At 39.3% G+C, this 21,649-nt stretch overlaps 1 protein-coding gene across 2 annotated transcripts in view; it reads left to right on the top strand.

Annotated features, from left to right (window-relative positions):
• Nucleotides 1-21,649, top strand: part of EEFSEC (eukaryotic elongation factor, selenocysteine-tRNA specific) — a 124,578-nt gene that overhangs the window by 74,511 nt on the left and 28,418 nt on the right. For both annotated transcript variants that reach the window (XM_048315533.1, XM_048315534.1), the window contains exon 6: nucleotides 6,693-6,849. In XM_048315533.1, coding sequence (XP_048171490.1) covers nucleotides 6,693-6,849 — 157 coding nt within the window. The remainder of the gene's footprint in view (nucleotides 1-6,692; nucleotides 6,850-21,649) is intronic.

Below are 21,649 nucleotides of genomic sequence, written 5' to 3' on the forward strand. Positions count from 1 at the left end.
AAAATGCAGACATGCTTTTGAGTCTTGCAAGTGTGTGGACAGCTGGTCTTGATTTTTCTGAGGTTGTGTAAGAGTCACCTGTGGGGGAATCAGTTTGTCAGCAAGGCAACCAATACACCATTTTATTTATTGGATACAAAAATAAATTAAGAATGTTACGTAGGTTGCAAAATCAAGAACTTGAAAGTTAGGAAATACCAGATTTACAGTTGCCTATGCAACATTAATTCTGTTCCCCTGTGCCTCTACCCTGTGCACTTAATAAGGCAAGGTTCCTCTGAAATTTTTTTGGATGTGGTCATGTAAAGACTATATCATGGGGCATATCAAAGAGGAACAGGGATAAGGTTGTATGGACATCTGGCATTTCTTAAGTGCCCAATTCTGCAACTTACATTTATATAAAACCTAAGTTATTTAATTTCCTAGGTATTTTTAAAGTAAAAAGATAAAGTAAAACTAAACTTCCGTATTACTGAAGCATGGCCATGCCTTTGCTGTACACCTTCACTGGGGCTGGAATTGCAAATATCTGACTGTGTAGCAGAGGCTTCTGTTCCTTGATAGCACAAACCTTGTTAGCCAAATGGCAGAAGGAAGCTGTTACCCAATAGAGGTAGCAGATCCAACACTGGAGTTAGAGATCCTTAGGGGAGGGGACAGACTCAGGATATTTGTATGTCTATGCTGTGTCATGAGAGGGGAATGCAAATCTGTCAAGAGCCAGCTATCTCCCTTCCTCAGCATCAGTTGCTTCAGGCAGCTCTTTCCAGGCCTGTCCTGTCCTTGTTGCCTGCTTAATTTCCAGTATGGATTTTGTAAGCCTCTGTTCTTTGTTCCCCCTGCCCTCCTCAATCTATTTGTGGGCTGTTTCCTTTAGAAAGAAATTTAACTTACTGTCACTATACCTGACCTCCTGCTACGTGCCAGGTCTATGCAATATTCCAAATGAGACTTGCCATGTCCTACTGATGTATCCTTTTGGATGTTTAGGATCTAAGAACCTGAAATCACCACAGTTAAAATACTTGAAAATAGTTAAGAAATTGCCTGTATGTTTTTAAGTCATGGAGGTACCACCAGAGTCCTCCTGGCTGCTCAGAACCTTCTCCAGGAAGAGGAGCCCTCTTCAGCTTGGCAGTCCTCTCTGTGTCGTGCTTACAAATGCAGGTCAAGACCTGTACATTCCATCTTGTCTACAGAACAGCCCGTTTCTTGTTTTTTTTCTTGGATAGTAAACATCACAGGGTTTTTAATCTGTGTAGAAAGCCAAGGCTGGCTGATCTGGAGATAGATGGTGTAGGATGTAGTAACACTCTTGAGCCTCCTCTTTTCCATATCTGTTGATATTGCCTTTCCCACATAACAGGAATGCAGCATAGATTAATAAAAAATGAAATCATGACACGAACCAGTTTCTTCTTACTTGGTAAAACTAATGTGTTCATTCAGACCATGTCAGGAATTCAGTGCCTGTGTTTGTTTTGGGATTCAACCCTTCTAAGCTTTAAATAGAGGTGAAGGAAACTTGGACTGTAAAGGTGCATAATGAATGAATAGTGCCCTGTTGGTACCCTGTATGTGCCTGGAGAATGTTGTTGGGGAGGTATGGAGCTTTTAGAACCTAAAGCAGTCTGGTTGTGCGCCTCTCACTCATTGTCCTGACTCAGTACTCATCACTCCTTTTTTTTGCTGCCAGGCAAGGTTTTACCAGGCTCTAGTGGCGGCACAATGCTCAGCAAAGAGAGGGGGATTTCATGGCTGCTTGTTAAATATTCCCAAACACGATTGTCCCTTTACTCAGAAAGGCAGAGAAAGGAAAATGTGTCTTGGATACAGGAAACATGGACTGGTGAGAGATGGGACGAACATCTGAAAACCAAGTTAATGGATATGTGGAGATGTTGATGGGATGGCTTCTATGAAAACAGCAGTAATGAGACCTGAAGCTGAAGGCTTCTAGTGCTGGAGGCAGTTGCAGAAAGAAAAGTCTTTATGCTTCTGTAAGTAAGCTCTTGAGGAAAAAAAGCTGTGGCTGACCAAATAATTCTTTCTTTGTACCAAGTTGTTCACCTAGTTCTCAGTAACCAGCTATAAACTAGGAGTCTTTGTAGAGTCAAAAAAGCTGGAAATTCAATCATTGGTGCAATTCTCTCAGTTCCTTTCTCCTTCACCCTTTTTGTGGCCTCATGTACCATAATTTTCTCAACGTATGAAACTTTGTTTTAAAAAAGAACTGGAATTTGCTGCCTCAAAAATATTCCCATTTCTGACGCAGAAATGGAAATTGCTTGAAACTGTTTTTTAGAAATAAATGAGCTGTCACTGATCATGATGAAGATGTCTCGAGTGTACTTTTTCTGAGGTACAAAAAAGTAATAAAAATGCTTTGTATTTTCTGTGTTAGTCATGGGTTCTTTTTGTTCCTTTTTCCTCTCCTGTTGTTTTTCTGCTTTAGTTTCAATGAACCATTTATCAGTTTGCTGAGAATAATCCTTAGGCTTTTAAAAAATGTTTCTTTTTACACTCATATAATTTTTATTAAATCAGAAAAGGTTATTGCTTCTCTTTCTCTGTATATTTTCTAGTATTTAATATTCAGTGCTTTTACTTTCTCTGTCTTACACCTTTCCTTATTTCCCTCTCATACTGGTACCACTTGTGTATTTCTGTTCTGATCCACTTTTTCGTTCTCCTACAGATACATTAAGAGATGAGAGTTACTTGCTCTCAAAATGTGTGTGATGGATTGTTTGAGAGGGTGTTCAGATGACAGTCATTTCTAAATTATTGTAAAAAGGAGGACCTTTAACAGGCTGGACAGTGTAACTTGCTATCCTGCTCCAGGGGGAATCCTGGAGTTGTTTTTCCTTGGAATTAATACTATGGTTTGCACTGAATTCTAGCACATAACATGAACTGTGGTTTTGCAAACAGTCTAAGGCAGAGTAAGTACTCCTGAGATGGGGAGTGCGAGTTGGTTATTTTTTTATGTGAACTTCTCGGTTTTAGCACAAGGGTTATGTGCCAGAGATGCACATACTTCACCTATGGTTATAAAGCACTGTTTACTTTTTTTGTGCAAACACAAAAGCCAACTGGGAAGGGATATTTCATAAACTCAGTGCTATTGTGTCCTCTGGTCTAAGCCATAAAACAAGAGTAACAGAGACGTTCCCTTTGAACTTGAAATCCCTTTCTAAGCTGCTGATCTAACCTAAGTGAGAGGGGGAGACTATACCAGCCAGAAAATTTCTCTTCTGGGTATTTTTCCCTTCCCGCCCCTTTTCTTTTTCTAAAGTCCTTAAGTGAGTTTGATGCTGCACCTCTGCCCATAAATTTAAAAAAATATTATCATAATGTAGGTCAGTGAACTGAAACGCCACTGTACACCATGGGGGATTAAAGTCAGAGAGGCAGCCCTCTCCCACTCCTACTAGGTCATATGACAATATAAACAAGAAATGCAAGGAGCCTTCAGCTTTTTCTTGCCCTAATCCTTTGTTTATGCAGCACTTAAACTGACTTTTGGGGTCGTCTCTGTCTGGCATTAAAGCCCTAAAGCTTTTTGAAGTTTCCCTGAAGTTAATAAAATTAGTCTGCCCTCATTGCTAGGCCCCTTGCTGCTGCTTCAGAGCAGACTGCGTATCCCTTACTGTCTTTGTGGCGTTTGGCTTTGTAAGTTCATAATATTTTATACTGAAAAAAAGTGTTTGAGAGAAAAGCAGAAAGCTCTCCCAAAAGGCTGTTCAGCTAATAGGCAAAGTGATTGCCATTGTAGATGTTCTGAGAACTCAAAGGGGATTAACTTAAAATCCCACGATTGGAGGTAAATTGCTGGTAAAGTAATTGGAAGTGTTGAGTTTCAGTTAGAGAGAGCAACATGTATTTCTCTGCCTTTTTACAAAGCACAACTAAACCAAAAATTTAATTTTTCTTTTATTTTTTTTTCCTAATGTAATCTTAAAGTTCAGAAAATGAGCTTTCCTTCATAGCAATTCTCTGCTACACTCATTTATTTTAATGCAGAGACTGATCCAGTTATCTTAGTTCCTGTTAGGACAGGCATTCTCTAGTTATTTTGTCTTTGTCAGGGATAAATTGATGGTAGGCTCACCGGAGGGCATGGATGGCACAGGATGGGGTGTGTAGTATTTAGTGTGTGAGACTGAGACCTTGGGTCATAAAGATTTTATTCCAAATAGCCAGTCAGGCAAGTCACTGATCACTTACTATCTCAGCACCACTAAAGTGGTTTTGTTTCTAATGGCCTGTAGAGATGCCCAAGGAATCATGGTGATACCTACAGAACGTATTGATTGGTTAAAGGAGGGATTTTTTTTTAAGGAGTTGACCATTAGAGTGAAAAGAACAGTGCATCTGGAGCCCTTGGTTACTCTGCTATACTGAATGTACAAGAGCAAGACCCTAAAAAGCACCTTTCTTTATAAAAGATGAGGGTTTTTTAATTCAAAGGTTTTAAGTGAGTGTGGCATAGCTAAATGGTGATAGATTTTGTTTCTGTTCTAATAATCAGTTAAAGGTTATCATTGCTGGTTTACTCTAAGGTACATGATGCCTGTAACACTTGTTCACAGAAATCACTGGGGTTTTTTCTGTCAACCTTGCTGGGGAGGCTCTAAACTGAACCATGCTAGCCTAGTATGATTGCTCACCCTGTAATTCCATTTTTAATTAAGTTAACTATAACTTTGAAGTGCTCTTGGAAAAATAAAAGATGTTTGTGTGGCCTTTAAAGTTGGCTTCCTGTGCCATTTGAGGGATAACTGCAAAAATAATAGATATATTGGAGATCTTCCCTGGAGCATATTGTACTGTCTGTATTTCAAGCATGGGGGGAAGAAACATGTAGCCAGCAGTGGAACAAGAGGGATGAACAGTTTTGAAATTCTTGCTTTAGGAATAAAAGATTTATAGGGTGAAGTAACACTTGAATTTCTCCAGCTACTGCAACTGGAAAAAATGTAGGTTTTGAGAATGTAAGTACTTCTTCAGGTTGGAATTAACAGCTTCTTTTTCTTCTAGTCTTCTGTTTCAGACCCAAAGAAAGGTGAGTGTGCCTGAAAGCTTCTGCCCCCTCTACCACACCACCTATTATCAGGGGCTCTAGGAAGAGATACTATTCAGTTTTACATTTCAGCCAAGATGTTGCTGAGCAGTGATACTGCCATCAGTGGTTCACAAGCTATTTTGAAGCAGAGGGAGAGGTCAAACACAACAAAAAGCCAGAAATGTGTCATTTTGGGGAGAGATGAGGAGTGGATGTTCGGGTAGTGAATGTTGTTGAGGCATCTGAGTGTTTCTGCCTACAGCCTTGGCTGCACCCAGAGCAGAGCTGCTTGTCCTGCTGTCATGTCCATGTGACAAAAGCAAGAAGGGCTGCAGATATTTCTCATCCTGCATCTGGTCAGGACAGGGAGAGGTCCTGCCAGTGCTCTCTAATACTGCACAGCCCTTTCAAGGCTGTTTATAGCTGAGCAAGGAAGCTCTGTTTAAAATAAAACAAAAATGAAATTTCTGATGCTAGATTTACTACCATACTGAGATTGGCATTAAAGTAGAGGCATATATGTGTAACAAAACAGTAACAGTCCTAGGGATTTGAGTCTCTGTATGCATTATAGTTTATGGAGGAGGCTTCAGGGGAGGACAGTTGCTTAATAAACCAGCAATACTTTGAGTCATCAATATTTTGAGTGCATTTAAACTGGAGGAAAGGAAGTGTTCAAAACTGGTTGTAATTCTTTACTGTTCTAAGTCACTTTGGTCTTTAAAACCCTTAGGTGTAGCTAAAAAAGGTTCCCAAGATATGAAGAGGAGCTGCAACTTTTACCACAAAAAATAATCTTGGAAAGATTTCAGTAATATCCCCATATTTATTCTGATAAATAAATGTTCTTTCCTCATCTACAAGGTAGAGTAACTCCAGGCGTCGGGTATACAAGGATATTCACACCTACAGGATTAGGCTCACTTGACTGCACCTTATACTTTGTAATGCCTAAGGGAGGGTTGTTTATCTTGCCTTACCCACCACCCTCACTGCCTCTTGTTCCTGATAGCTTAATTAAGAATTCAACTTGGAATGGTTCTTCCCACTGGGTTACAAACCTTGAAATTAAAATTGGATACAATGGTCATAAGGCTCTTGGTTTAACAAATCAGTATGTATGTAAAGGTGAATATTTAAAAGGCTCTATTTAGAAACACTGTCATTCTTTGGAAGTGTAGCTGTTGGAGTGCAGGTCTGGAGCTAAGACAAAGAATGTTTATGTAGGTGATAATGTACTTAGCTGTAGAATAAATAATGAAATAAACTTTTTTGTGAGCATAGGTACTTAAGTGACTTTCATGGAAAGGTTTCAAAGCAGAAAACAGATTTTAATTAACTGATCTTTACAGCATGTTCTGATGCGGGTTTTATTCTTCCGATGTTTTGGTAAGGGAGGTAGAAGCAGAAATAGGTTAAGTCATAAAGTCTTCTATGATTTTAGACACAAATTGCCTTAAACTCAGCAGTTTAGATGACTCATCTAGAGTTTTGCTCATTTGGGGATAAATGGTTTGTCAGAGGCAGAGTGATAGAAGTTGCCAAACTTAGCATGTATCATGGATAATGTCTTGTCACTTTAGATTGTAAACTTATAAATCCTTTTTTTTTTTTTTTGCAGGTGATGGATGATTACAGTGTGATTGGTCGTTCGTTGTTTAAAAAGGAAACAAACATCCAAATTTTTGTGGGTCTGAAAGTGAAACTGTCTACAGGAGAAGATGGAATAATAGACGGTGGTTTTGGACAAAGTGGTAAATTTAAAATCCGAATTCCAGGTAGGTGCTTAGCAGCTAACAAATACTAATCTGTGTCAAGTGTAGAGGATGTTTCCATATTGCAAGGTAAAGTGCTACCAGTAATCTCCTGAAGTTTTGAAATCGGCTCGTACCCGGTTGGAGCACTGATCTGGTGGGGACTGTACCTCTTCTAATTACGTGATGGAGGCTGTGACTTACAGTGTGAGACCAAATGGCCTGAAGCCACATCCCCTGTGTCAACAAACTCAGGTCTCAAAATGACTTCTTGTTAAGTGGCAGTAACACAGAAATCATGCTGTGCCCAGAAAGGTTTGTGGTAATCTCTCCTCTCCTAATGTATGTGAACAAGTAAAAGAAAGCAAACCTGCAATCATTTTTACCTGTAGCTACTTATTAAATATAGTATATTGGATGCAAGTTCCTTAAATTGGCTGTTCTGCATGTTATTACCTAACTTGCCTTCAAGCAAGAACTGCTTGATAAATGGGTTTTTGGACATCTTGAGAGTTTTTTATTGTTCGTGTCTCCTGGTTTTATAATATTATGTACAACGGTATTTTTCATCCTTGGTGAATTACAGGAAGGATTTATGCCTCTGTAGGTTAGAGCATGGGAGATGATGGGTGCTAGAGTTTGTAAGTGTCATTACTGTTTTGGTTTTTTTCTTTCTTTTAAGGCAGGAGAGTAGTTCTGAGCCTTTTCAAAAGGCAATAATAGGTGTTGCATTTAACTCAGATTGCAGGATAAGATTTTAAAGATACGAGGCAGTATTTTTGTATTTCTCTTGTGTCTTCAACCCATTTGTCACTAGTTAATCCCCCATCCTCTTAGGGAGATGAGAAAGATTACTTCTGTTGAACAAGTGGAGAAAAGAAATTATTATGTTCTATGACAGCAAACAATAAACGTAGCAATTGATCTACAGAGAAAGGTGAAGTTTCCTGATTTCTTGCAGAAGATGGTCTATTTTCCATTTAACTTACAGTGTGATGCAACTGCTCTAATTTTGACCCTCTGCAAGTTTCCTTTCTTCTTCCTATTACAAGATAAGATTTTCTGACTATATAAAATATCTCATGTGTTCTATCCTAGCTGTACTTCTAGTTTTGTCACCAAATGCTAGACTTTTCAAATAGGTCTGAGAGCCTAATTAGCAAAAATACACATTTAAAGAAAAGGTTACACCAGCTACATGTTTGCTTTTAGTTTTCTGGTATAGAAGAGCTTGTAGGGATTCACTGAGGGTCCCTTCAGGTAGGTGATGAAATGATGCATAGATGACCTTAGAGCTGAAAATCAAGATGATGTCTTGCTTTAAAATATAATTATGTAATGTTCTTAGTAACTTTTCTCTCCTGGAGGCAAAAATTTGATGAACAAAAAGAACAGGAGGATGGCATTTACATTGCTATTTCTACATTTTTGGATGGAGGAAATGGTTCTTCCTGGGACAGGGAGAAGCCTTATAAGGAGTCTTTGGCACCCTTGTGGATGTAAGCAGGAGCTGTAATTGTGAACCAGTAATAACATGAAGAAAATAGTATATAGATTTAGATAATGGCATTTTGCTCTGTCTGTTGAGTTAGTGGGAAGAAATGATAGCTTTCACCAAGGTGTTCATTATCTAATCTTGGTTACACTCATCTGATGTTGAACAGCAGACCTTGAAAACAGAGGACCCTTTATGGTTTGTTCTTTCAATGAGAAGGATATGTAGCAGAATGCTAGAATTTAATACCTCTCTAAGGTAGGCAGAATAATACAACTTAGTTTGCTTTGCTTTAGTCTGGGTCAAACTTGGGTACTCTTGTTGTCTGGAAAGAAAAGGCAATAGGTTAAATTAAGTCAGGTTAAGAGTATCAAGGAATGGGAAAGAAGCACAGGATTTGAAAGAGCCTAAAAACCTGTATCTTTAAGAGTTGCAGCGATTTGGGTGTAGGGGGAGGGCCATTGCTGTGATGCTGCTTGAGTCAACTGCAGTTCACATTCCTTTGTTAGATCAGTGTTGCTTTTTTAATGTGTCTGCATCCTGTTTGTGGGTTGGGGTTTTTTTTTAATTTAACTAGTCAGACTTTTCTCTCCCTTAACCCCCAACCTATGCTTCATCCTTGCCTCCTCTCATACAGTCTCTTACAGATTTTTTTGCAAAGAGCTTTTTAAAAATTTTTCTGAAGTAATTTTTCTGTGATTCCTTTGGAAATGTATCAGAGTGGGAGGGAAGGGAAGGAAATGTCCAGGTTAAAAACTGCCTTGTACTGCCTCAGCCTGGCATTCAATCAGTCCTCTCATATTTAAAACCAGTCTTGAACTCTGGAGCTGAGTTAGCTTGCTCAGCCAGTTGACCTGATGATAGCTGATGGCTAGTTTTAGAAACAAACCTCTCCATAGCAGTAAAAATTAAGTAGATGTGTCAGAGATTTGTGTCCTGACTACTAAAGGTAATGACAGACCATGGCACACCTTAGGGTGTTGCATGGTCCCACTGGTGCCAACAGCACCCACTCGCACGAGCAAGTGTTGGGCTCCCCTGGTGTTGTTCCAGACTCACTTGGAAGTGGCTTGTGTTTGCTTACAGATCAGCCTGAGAGCATTGTCTTATGTCATCTGTGGGCTGTAACTTGGCAGACCACAACTGGGAATGGCAGAACGTGGATCTGTTTCTTATTCTGGCACTGCTTGTGTGCAGCAATAAGGCAGATACTTCTCTCTGCTCTTCTGCTCTGTGAAATGGGGATAATTACTATCCATTCTGGAAAAAAACCCAAAATAATGAAATTCCTGATTTAGATTTGTTCCAGGCTTAGAGCATTAATATTTATTGAAAAGATGTAATTATCTTTCTTTAGATTACAAAAAACAAATCTAGAGTACAGCATGCAATTGGAAGTTCCTCAGTCGCTGAGAGATGTCAGTCGTTTGGAAGAAATTCAAGGAAGAGCAGCAAGAATGCTGGAGAGGCTGAAGGGATTGATTTATGAGGGAAAGAAGATGAAAAGAAATGCATGAAACTTGGTTAAATGATGTCTGAGCAGGAGATATGATTATCTGCAAGTATTTGAAGAACATAACAGAGAAGAATCCCTTAGGGTGGTCCAAGGAGGTGGAAGCAAAGCTTAATAACATGAAATAAAGCAAAATGTAACTTGGCTATTGAAAGATGTTACTTAGCAGAGATGTCGTGCACTGCCAGATCATCTCTGCAGAGGAAGATGATGAATTGCAGTTTGACAATACTCATGTGTCGTTTGCCTGGATGTTTGCTCATGCAGGGTAAAATGGGCAGGCAGCAGGGTGGTGGGTGAAAGTAGGATTTATTTTTCATCTCACTTCTGGTTTTGTGTCCAGGCATGCTTTTATTGCTTGAATGACAAGGTACAACCTACTTTCTAGAATGTTTGCACCATCATCTGAAAGAAAAAAGCCAGTATTTGCTGGTAGATCTGCTGTTCTGTAGGGCTCCGTTGTGGAGCTGTTTGTGCTTTAACTGAGGGCAAAGTTTCAAGGCCTGTTAATTGACAGGATGACGCTTCCTTTCCAGACTGGTTGCATGATCAAATGCATAAGAAGGGGGACATAATCTCTAAACTCACAAGAGAGTTTTGCTTAGTTTAACAAGGTGCTTAAAAAGCAAACAGGATTTGAAAGGCAATTTAAACTACACTGCTTTTAAAGTTATTCTTTGTGTGGATGAGGGAGCGAGCTACTGATGGGGCACTGCTTGCTGAGGTGGGTGATATGTGGCAGCTGTTGTAGTTGTAAATGGAAGACTGTATAGGGTAAATGAGTGAAAAGTATTGTTCAAGAACAAGTTTGGGGAGACAGGGACTGTATGTTTAAGCGTCTTATTCTAAAGAAGATAAAAGCTAACAATGACAGTCTTTGGAAAATGCTTATTTCAACATACCTCGCACCAAGGAATGTTGTGCCAGCTGATAAGAAATTTAGAGGAAAGTTCAGCAAATCATTTTGAGTAACCTAGTGCTAATTGTGGATTTTATTTAACTGTCTCTCACCCAAGAACTGACCCTGTAAAACTCTTCTTGGTTTGCAAAATCATGATCTGTTGATGTGTGTCTTGACATCTTCTAAGAGATTGACTTTCGATATGCCCATTTCTTTGGTTTTGGCTCATTGCATCTGTCTTGTGCTTGATTATTGTAAAACTTAGCAACTTTTTAAATTTAATTGGAGCATGTGTGATATCTCAGGCGTGGTTCACTTTCTTTTCTGTCTAATTGCTAGTGAAGTGTTCATCCTTTCTGAGGCACTGCAATGTGTTTGATTGCCATTCTCCTCTTTCTAACTAAAAATTGCTATACATGACTTAGTTAAGAGCCACCTTATTTCTTAATGTGAAAGAAGCAGTGCATATCTAACACTCCTTAGAGCTGAACACATTTCTGAATTGAGGAAATTTAAATGTAATAAAAGACACTTTTCATAAGAGATACAAATGAGAATATTGGAGTACAAGCTTTGTAGCTTTGCTGTTCTTTTTAGCCATACAGGATAACAGGAGTTTTAAGTTTCTTATAACAGGTGAAGACAAACTGGTTTATGACTTTGTCTTTTGTTCAGTAACTTTTTGCCTTGCACTTGAGAGAACAAGTCCATTTCAGTGTTTCCACTGCTTGTCATGGTAAGAGGGATTGAATGTGCCATAAAAGTCTGTTCTGAAGTACCAGCACAGATGTGCTCCCTAACCCAGGACACAGCACCTCTGGGATCCAGCTGTGTTGGTATAACATGACATAGAGGGGTCAGAATTAAGCAAAGTGCCTTGTTCTTGAGAATTCCTTGTATTCTTATGTGTGGAATCAAGGGTAGAAATGCAGAATATGTTTCCCTTTCAGCATATTGTGGATTTGGTGCATCTTTGGTGGTTTTTTATTTTGCCACTTTTTTCATTGGATGAGATCCCACACTGGCTTGCAAAGTACTTAATGACATAGTGGGAGAGCTGTGATGTAAGAGCTGTACATGAACAGCACTACTTTGCATAATTTCAATTCCAGTTAAAACTGAGGGTTTAAAAGTGGGATTCAACTTTTTTTTCAGTATTTTTTTAGCACTTAAGCAAGGAAGTTGACTAGAGGTTGAATAGCATGAGGGAAATTAAAGGTATATGAAGATTGAAAAATGCAACAGTAAAATAATGTGTGTATCACGTTGTCTTCTGTAATCTCCTCCTTAAGACCTATCTTAATTGTATTCTTTTTTGATATTCAGGTTGTTTTTATTACTATTCAAAGTGTATGTCACTTTGTTCAGGTAGGTCTCAACACCCCAGCATAGCTGGCATTTGTGGAATGTTACTTTCAGGGTTTTGGGTTTTTCTTAACAACTGTAGGAGACAAACTTTAAATGGTTCACTGTAGATAAATGTCAAATTCCCAACTCTGTGATTTAGAGGGTACTCCTTACTGACATCAGCAGGAATGGGGCAGTTGAAACTTTTTCATTGCACAGAGAATAATTAAACATCCTGTCACTAAGCAGCATACCTTTTTTGTGAGAGATCTTGACATTTGGAATTCTTTGCTTGTGTTGCATTAGAATAGGATAATCTTCTCTTACGCCAAATGGAATTTAGGCACATTTAATGTCCTTGTTTTCCCAGCCTGGCTCCTGTTTTAATAAAGGAAAATAAAAAATTGTTGGCTGCAAGGGTCTGGTGGGTTGCCATCCCTGTCAGAATCAGGTGAGGCTGAGCAGGATTTCAGTCAAGAGGAGAAACAAAAGCCCAAGGGCAAAGAAATCTGTGTAGCTGTGTTTTATTTAAAAGCTGGAGATTAGCTCTGCTTGTTCTTTCACAGTCTCTTTTCCCCTACCCTCTAAACTAAACAAAACCTAAAATCCTTAAGGGGTACTTCAGGCATAAATCTCCTTCTCTCCGTTTTGTGAAAGTTGGCTGGTGTACTATGGACAGAGGCTGGGAGAGGATTGCTGCCAGGGAGGCATCACTTCCTTGTGTGATCCCCTCTTGAGCAGATTAAACTGTAGTGATGTGGAAGTCCTGGTGACCACATAGGAACTAGGAGTTTGTGCTGCATTTACACAAAAAGGTTGGCCTGAAGGAATCGAGCCTACCTTTTGAGTAGTGACATCGTGTGAGCCCATGTTGACCTTTGAAGCTGAATAACCAGATTTATTGGCCTTAGAGTGTTCTTGTGGAATCAAAGTCAAGATTTGTGCACGTTCCTTCTGAATGAAAACAGAAGTCAAGGAAATGTTAATTTACTAACTGCCTGTCTGCCTCGTTCATGTTAGGATTGGGAGATCCTGGTCTTGTCTGCAGTGACAGAATTGCAGGAATCTCTGAACTCAGAGCTCTGAAGGGGGAATGTGTTGATAGTAAGATTGGTTTCACAGGCAGCAGGTCATTGCACACAAGGGCAGATGCTGTTCCCAGGGGAGGTTATGACTCTTTGGATTTGAAGTTTCCATTGGAGTGTGTGTCCAGCAGGTTGTTTTTCTGGGATCAAGCAGACATGGATTATGGAATTATCAGGCATCAGGTGACGTAGCAGCATTTGAGTATGTTGGCAAGAAAAGAGTCCAGCTCCTGTGTAAGCCCTTGTGTTGGGTACCGTATAGGCTACACAGTGATCCTGTGGGTCATTGAAAAGAACGAGAGGGAGCCTTTTATTTTACTGCCACCCACCCTTTCTATTCTTGTGCAAGAGGAGCTTAATGGAAGCGTCATTAGTGCAACAGAAGGAACATTGGTGGTTCTGCAGCACATGGTGCTACTGCAGCATTTCTTCCCTACTCACCACATCACACCAGTAACCATCACACTCCGCTCCAGGGCAGGGCTGTTGGTGGCCTTCAGGAAGAAGTACTATTGCTCTCTCACCTATCCTTCCATGGCAGTAAAGAGCAGTGTGTACTGAACTCCTTTTGCTCCCCTAAGCAGCAAAGCACCTCACACTTGCACAAGTGTGAGCTCAGCCCCAAAGCAAACTGAGCTTTGCTGCCTGTTGGGTTTGTGTTTAGTTTATTTCTGTCCTACTCTGTAGAGCGTGTTCTTCTGAGCTTATTGTTTGTATGTGGAAAGCAGTAAGGATGTAGGTGCTGCCTCCATCTATGAAGAAAATTACCTTTAAAAAACAAGGCGGTGAAGTTAAGCATTTAAAATTTCAGATACAAAAAAGAATATCTTAATTAGCTCTTTATTGTGAGATGCATTATGATACCAGCTCTAATTAAGTGATTGCATTCCCCCTGCTGACACACACAAGGAAAACTTTGCTGGTTTTGGGTGGTGCTTTGTAATTGACCTGTTGCCCTGTACTGAGGGGTTTTTTTCTCCTCAGTGAGTAATCAACTGCTTTATTTTTTGCATTTCACTGGAGTCCTGCTGTAAATATGAAATTAATTATTTGTGCTATTTATGGGGAAAAAAAATCCTATTAAGAAAATAAAAGAATTCCAGCAGATGGGATTTGTTTGACCATAAGGTATCTTAACTTCTACAGATTTTACCACTTGGGAAACGGAAAAAAACCACAACCCACAACCAAAAGAAACCCCACTTGGCAATCACTTGCATACATTTTTTCTTAATATTTGCTTCCAATCTCCATTGAGTCTCCCTTCACTTTGACTTTTTGCTAATGCTCTCACCTCTCTCCTGTTTGCCTCTTTTCTTTATTCATCTGCTACTGCATCCCCTGCCCATGTTTCTTGGTCCCTGAAGTTGGATGCCAGTAATAGCTTATTTTGTCTTCAAATATTTCTACCAGCATTTTCAGGCTTCTGTAGGGATGTGCAAGGTAGAGGCGAATTTTCTGACCTGTGGATGTTCTAGTGCTGCAATATTGTGAGCTCTTGAAAGGAAGGGCTGAAGGGAAAATCCAGTCTAGCTCTGTGCCTGAGATTGCCCTCTGCAGATGGAGGCTGTTGGGAATTGAGCTGCCAAAATAGTCTGCTCCAAGTGCATTCTAATTAAGTTTCCCTTTTTGCTTCCAAGAACAGCAATTGCTCTACTAGTTACCCTGAAGTTAAGCTTCAAATCCCCGTTGCAAAATAGAAAGATGCTATAATAGCATTTGTTTATCTTAATTTGAGGATAAAATCGGGATCTGATAGTGTGGGGAGAGCTTGGGAGCCGACTGTGGGTTTTTATAAGTATTTTTGAAACTGAACAGTTGTTTCAGTTGGCAGTGACACTGGTAGTCAGCTGTCCAAAGTACTCAATGATTGTAAGCCCCCAAAGAATGATTTTCCTTTTATTAAAAAAAAAAAAAAAAATCTGTAAGGATTGTTTCTTTTCTTAGATAAACTCAGGTCATATATAAGATTCTCCTAAGCCACAAGAGCTAGATACATAAATTAAACAAACTGAGATTTGCACTCAGTTGCATGTTTTTAGGATCTGGGATTTCAAAAGAGGTGCACTTATCTTGAGATTTGTGGTAAAACTGAGAGCTGGGAATGCTGCTGTGTATAATAACCTTACTTCTGTGTAGAGTCTCTTGTGGTCATAAGTCTTTCCAGTTAATCCAGGCTTTGTTATTTTGGGGGAATGTAGTTATTGTGGAAAGTTGCATTCCCTGGGAGAAAATAAGCATCTTGCATATTTAGGGCTGTTACTTTGCTGAATTTTGAATAATTATAACAGCGACTGTAAGCTCTTGGAGCCCATTGCCCAGTGCAGCTCTCTGGCAGGACATGTCTGCAGTGGATATGCCCAAACAGGCAGCTCTATTTGCCTGTATTTGTTCTGTGCTTGTATTTGCCATCACACCACCATTAACTTACTTGGGCACCATTTCCAAATTATCTAATGCCTTTTGGCCCCATGCTGCTGTTATGTAAACTGCTGCTGTTGGGCTGTCGTGAGTCTTGCCTCACGTGCTTCGGAAATCCTTTGTTCAGTGGGGTTCCTTTGCTGAAGGTTACCTTTTTTGAAGAAAAAACAGGGAAAAAAATCCAACATGTGAGTGGGAGGCAAAATTAAATATTCAAAATGAGGAATTGAATGAGTTTATTTCCCCTATAAAAGCAATCCTACCCTGTTTTGCATATGTGATGGTTCCATAAACACACAGCTGCAGAATAGAACCATATTCAGGTTTTAAAATTTCTGCTGCATTTTTATTTTGGATATTTTTCACTTTAAGTGGAGGTGCCTTGCACAGTCACTACAACCCAAATATCCTGTTCCTTACAGACCAAATTCTTCATTTAATTTTGGCTTCACTGGTTTTATGCTGCTGAAGTTGCAAACAGTTTGGATTAGAACAGGGCGTGGAACAACATGATTGCTCTTACTTTCATGAAATAGTAGAGAAGTTTAATGTACCACACATCCTGCACACAAGAGCAGGATGCATGTGCTGCCTTCTGTCTGTTCTTTGTTGTTGTCCTTTTTAGGTGTTTCATTTTGCAAATTCAATACATGCTTGCTGTAATTTCAAGTGTGAATATATTTTTTTCTTGAAAAAGAATATAACTAACAGTGAGTTTTATTAAGTGTCTCTACAGTTTGGCTGAGCAACCTTAGAGCATCAAAAAATAATAATTTGGTAATACTTTGTATCTCCTAGAACAAATGGGAATATATATATATATATATATTTAATTTTGTTCTCATATACTTGCCTTTGCAGGTTTGGGATACTTCAGTGAGTGCCTTGGAAAAAATTACAGAAGGAACAAATTACAGTTTCTTCTGAAGAGTGAAAAAACATAGATGTCATAAAAATTTCTGTTGGTTTACTGCTGCTCAGTTAAGCATTGTCCTTCTGGGAAGGAAGGGCCCTTTTTCTTGCTGAGGACTTAGCTGATGTCAGTACAGCTAAATGTGGGGGATTCAGAGGATCCCTGTGGATTCGGGTACATGACCAAACTGCCCAAATATGGTACTTTTTAAAGTGATCCTTAAATTCTCCCAAAAATGTGCAGGGGATTTACACAATTTATAATTGCTTCTTTTGATGTTTAAGGTGGAATTCTACTTTCAAGGGTTACTTTTTTTGATGAGAGATGACTGAAATACTCTGTAGACAGGTGGACCAAGGGTCTCAGGATGAGCTGGTCAGGAGGAGCTCGCTCTGTCCTATTTGTAGCGGGCAGCTTTCTCCAGGAGTCCTCTTGTTTACGTAGAGAAAGGAAGTAGAAGCCATGAATCTAAATTTTGTGTTGCCAGGTCTGTAGTTTATTTATACAATACCAAAGAAGGAATTATTTCTTTCATCTTTATTTCTGCTTTCTTGTGTGCAAAACGGGATGCTAGTTTTTGGATGTTACAGTTCTCACTCATGGCTTTGCAGTATCTGGGTGGAAAATACTCAGGTTCCAAGCCTTTACATATCTTTGATCTTATTAAAAGTCTCCACAAGGGTCATTCATGCATTCAGGTTGCCTCCTTGCCATGAAATTTCTCTCCCTTTCTGTAAACTGTTTGTGCTCGTTTACTTGATTTTGATCGTTCATCCCCTGGGCCTTTCACCTTCCCTTTCCACCAGTGTTTGTTCTAATAGCTTTTTGAAGTCTGAGTAAAAACATACACCACAGGGGCTTCCTGGAGGCATAGAGCTTTGTGGTTTGCAAATTGTAGAGTATTTGAAGTATTGACTCGCAACAGTGGCCAGTGCGCAGTGGATGAGAACTGTTGTGTGACAAGGACGTTAACCTTGAGAGCCTGATCCATGTTTTGAGTTTGGGGACAAAAAAAAATAGTTGTTCTTAATAGTATGCATTGATTTCAAGGAAGTCTGTGTAAAGCAGTCTTTGGTTTGTGTTTTCACAAAGGGATTTGAGTGTTTAATAAAGAATAGGAAATAACTGGAGCTTCAATAGACCTGTTTTGATAGGGGGGGCTCTGCTGTAACATGATTTTGTATAATGTTATACATAAGCAACAAAAGCATTTCCTGCCTGTAGCTACAGTATTATTGCATTTAAAGAAAAGAATCTGCAAAAAATACTTTTAAAAGTACTTAATACATGGAATAAAAATTATAGGTAAAGTAGAGAAGACCATCATCCTGCTTAGAAAAGTCTTTCGTACAATATCTGAAGTTGTAACTTCAATCCTAAGAATTCCAGATTGCATGCTTTTGTGCTATGGGTTTTATGACAATATTTTTTTTAACCTCTGAGCCCTCAATTCCCTCACCCTTTCCCCTCATCCCCCTCAACTATTCCAGAGTAGCAAATCAAGACAACTTGGTGATTTGGAGAACCTGTTCTTTCCTCTTACAACTGATGAGTTACCCAGTTTGATTTTTTTTTTTTTTTTTTTTTTTTTTTTTTTTGATGTTTAACCCTAATCCATTTCTACTCTCTCCTCTCCGCTCAGTTTCCTCTCTGGCCATTTGCCTTTTCTTAACTTCTGCAGCCCCTTTCCCTGTCCTTTCCCACAGAACCCTGAGCAGCCTCTGCTGCTTTTTAAGGATTTTTTAATAAGGTAAATAGATAAATGTATATATATGATCTATGCCATCCCTTTGATTAGTTTGTTGTTCTATCCTGAACTATGCCATTGTATGTAAATGAAGAACGTTGTTTGTGTGGTGCAGGCTTTTGCTGTGCACCTGAGGACTTTTAATTCAGTACGAGTTTGCTGCCAGGTATGTATTTACTCCTCAGTGCATTTGTTTACCTTCTCAGCTTTCTATCTGTGAAAGAACAACAACATTCTGTCTCCCTAATATGGCCAGTTGATGCATGGATGTGTTAGGCAAGGGACTGTTTGCCTGCTGAAGTATCAGCTCATCAGGACTGGTTTTACAGCATGAATGCAGCCTGAAGAATATGCATTTGTTTTCTTTATGATTGCAATGAATTATGTTTTCAAGCTCCCACAATGGTAACATGGGCTGTGCCAAGCAGCATGTGCCAGGCTTAAGAGAAGAAGATGTTTTTTCAGAACTGGAAATGTGCTAAAGAATGCAAGTTCCTGCTGACATGAGAGCAGGCTGTATATCATGAACTGGGGATTTTCTTTTCATGGCTCATTACAATTGACTGTTCTCACAAGTACCTCCTTAGAAGATGTACGAAGATTATAGTCCCTTTGGAGTTCATGTGGAAATGGATGCCTGCTTCCCCAATCCCAGACTTCTTTCCCCTAGTTTTTTTTCATATTTTCCTTGTTATGCTCTGAAGTGAGTAGTTTGCGGACATAATGTAATTGGATTTAGTTGTGGGTTTTATTTTTCTGTCTTGAAATTGTGCACATTCAGAGCAAGATTGACTTATTCAGTAAATTATCAGTGTTTTTATTTTTTACTTGAAGTGAGATTTAAGTTTGGATTTATTGACCTAGGCTCTCTGTTGAGCTACTCTTCCTTTTAAGAGAAGTTGAATATTTTTAAGAACATTTTTCCAGTGACCAAGGTCAAATAGAAAGTTTTTTTGAGAAAATACTGAAATATGTATATAATTTAATATTTGCTAATTTATTCCTGTGAAAAATCAAATTAATTTTTCACATCTGTGAAAATACAACAGCTTGACTATTTCTGTTCAGTTGAGCATTGTGCAATTCACTAATGTTTAATTTTAAATATGCGATTAGATTTCAGAGTAAATGTATGCTGGGGCAAAAGCAAGAGTGAGTCTCTTTTAGAACTTATTTCTTATAAGCACAGAAAAAAAATAGTTTCATTTGGCATTTGGAAAAAATTATAGGTAGATTAACAAGATCTTAAATGTCTTTTCCGTAAGATTTTGAGCTTTAATAAATACTGATACTTGTAAGAAGACTATGCTGTAGAGTTTTGCAAGTGATTTTGGTTGAATAACCTTATTTTCACTAATCTTCAGAAAGAAAGGATGGATTTGTAGTATACACAAATGATTGCTTTTCGGGTGGCTGAGAAATGAGAGAAATCTTGTAAACATGGTGGGGGAGGGTCTGTGTTCTTCAGACTCTGAAGTTTCCTGGTTTTGCTTGCTGATGGCTGGGAATCTTCTGTTAAAGACCTGTTGATTCTCTCTGTATTTAAAGCTTTTACTCATATATTAGGTTTTGATTTCAGGACACACATACATATGGATTACACATAGAAAAAGTAGAAGCATGTTATGGATTCCCTGCTACTTTCATTGAACCAGGTAGTTAGGATTGGCTTGGGGAGGAAAAGGAGGAAAAGACCATCTGTAAGCAAATTGATGGAGGGTATTTCAGTCCACCCCTGCCGATTATTTCTAATTGAAGCTGTCTGAGCCAGTCTTAATACAATTTAGTTATCGCCAGCCAGAAGGATTTTATTTATGGAACAGGGCCTGTTGGAACTTCCTCCGACCCCAGAGAAGCTGTGAATGAGAGAGAGCTGATCAAGCAGGCATGCCTGGCTAGCGTATGCATTTCTTTAATAAGGCAGGGATTGATGTCTCTTGCAGTTCAGGGGTTAGGTAAACAGCAGTCCCTCGGTTCAAGGCTCTCCATGTTCGGTTGTTTGTTTATACGGATCTCAGAAGGTTAGCTTAGCCTTCTTGACATCCCAGGGGAGCTTTCCTGACCATGCTATAACCTCATCTGCTCCAAAGTTGCTCAGGAGGTGTCACATGGCCTTTTAGGAAAGGTACTGGCTGAATGGAGTGTGCAGCTCAGACCTGGTCTCGAGGAAAGGTGGATGTAATCAGAGTGGCTGGAACACTGGGTCTGTCTTCAGGAACTCATAAATAATTTGCACGTGTAGCGTACGTAACTACTGTGCTTTCATTCTCAGACTTGGTACTTGCACACAAAGATGACAACAGCATGCAACTCAGGCTCTTACTGAATTGCAGTTCTGAGAAATCAGTGACATACGTGACTAATTTCACCAAAACTTTGAGGTTAAGTCTTACTAATTTGTGCTTCTATTGACTTGGCAGTGGTAGTCCATTAAATTGAATGGGATAAACCCCAAATAAATAAGTAGCTATGTTAATAATTTTTTATTAAAAAAATTAGTGATGATTGCGTGTTGAACAATACAGAGAGTTAAAGCATGCATCTCATTAGGCTCATTTTCATAGCTATTGTATCCCAGTGTTCTTCCTCCACAGAGAATGATGACGGTCACATGAGAAACGAGAAAGGAATGGTGCAAATTCATCTGGGTCTTATTGCAGTGTAGTTCTGATGAGTAGAGTTGTTCTGGAATTTGAGGATGACTTTGCTCAGGGTTAGAAGTGTGCTTTATCACATGTGGGCCTGGCTGCTTTTAAAATGTGACATGTTATGAAGTTGGCTTAAATCCCAGAATTTGTTGAATTAGTTTTTGCTGATTTGATGTCTGGTTATTCGTACTTCTTCTGCAGCACCTTCAGTCTGTTATTAATGTCAGACCCAAACTGACATTAATAAACTGGCTGCACACCTACAGCACAGCTTGTGAAATATGCTCTTGTACAGATGGGGAAACTGAGGCACAAACACAAGCTGTTAATGGCCGCTGGACATTTTTGAGAGAGCAGAGATCTGTACTGACCCTTCTTGTCTTGTAACCCCCAGCGTTGTGCTGCTTGACCTGCCATGTCTTTGTTTCCTTGAGATCAGTTTGTGTGCTCCTAGAGCTTCTCAGGAAACCTGAACTTTGTCTGGTATTCTCAAGCAGGACCGTGCTCTTAAAGTATTCTGTCCTGTACAAATCCATATGGGTGGCATCCCAGCTGAAGGGTGTTCAGAGTGGGAGGGGGAGGTCGCTTCCATGCTGGCTGAGGTTTCAAAGTGCCAAAATATGAACATCTTGTCGCTTTTAAATAATGTGTGGGGTCTGACTTCAATGTTGGGTTTCGTATTTAATCAGTATTAATATGATAACAGGAATGTGACAACTGAAGCGAACACAAAGAGATTATCTTCTTAGCCAAA

The sequence above is a fragment of the Corvus hawaiiensis genome, chromosome 11, assembly GCF_020740725.1.
Source record: "Corvus hawaiiensis isolate bCorHaw1 chromosome 11, bCorHaw1.pri.cur, whole genome shotgun sequence".
NCBI classification, from domain to species: domain Eukaryota; kingdom Metazoa; phylum Chordata; class Aves; order Passeriformes; family Corvidae; genus Corvus; species Corvus hawaiiensis.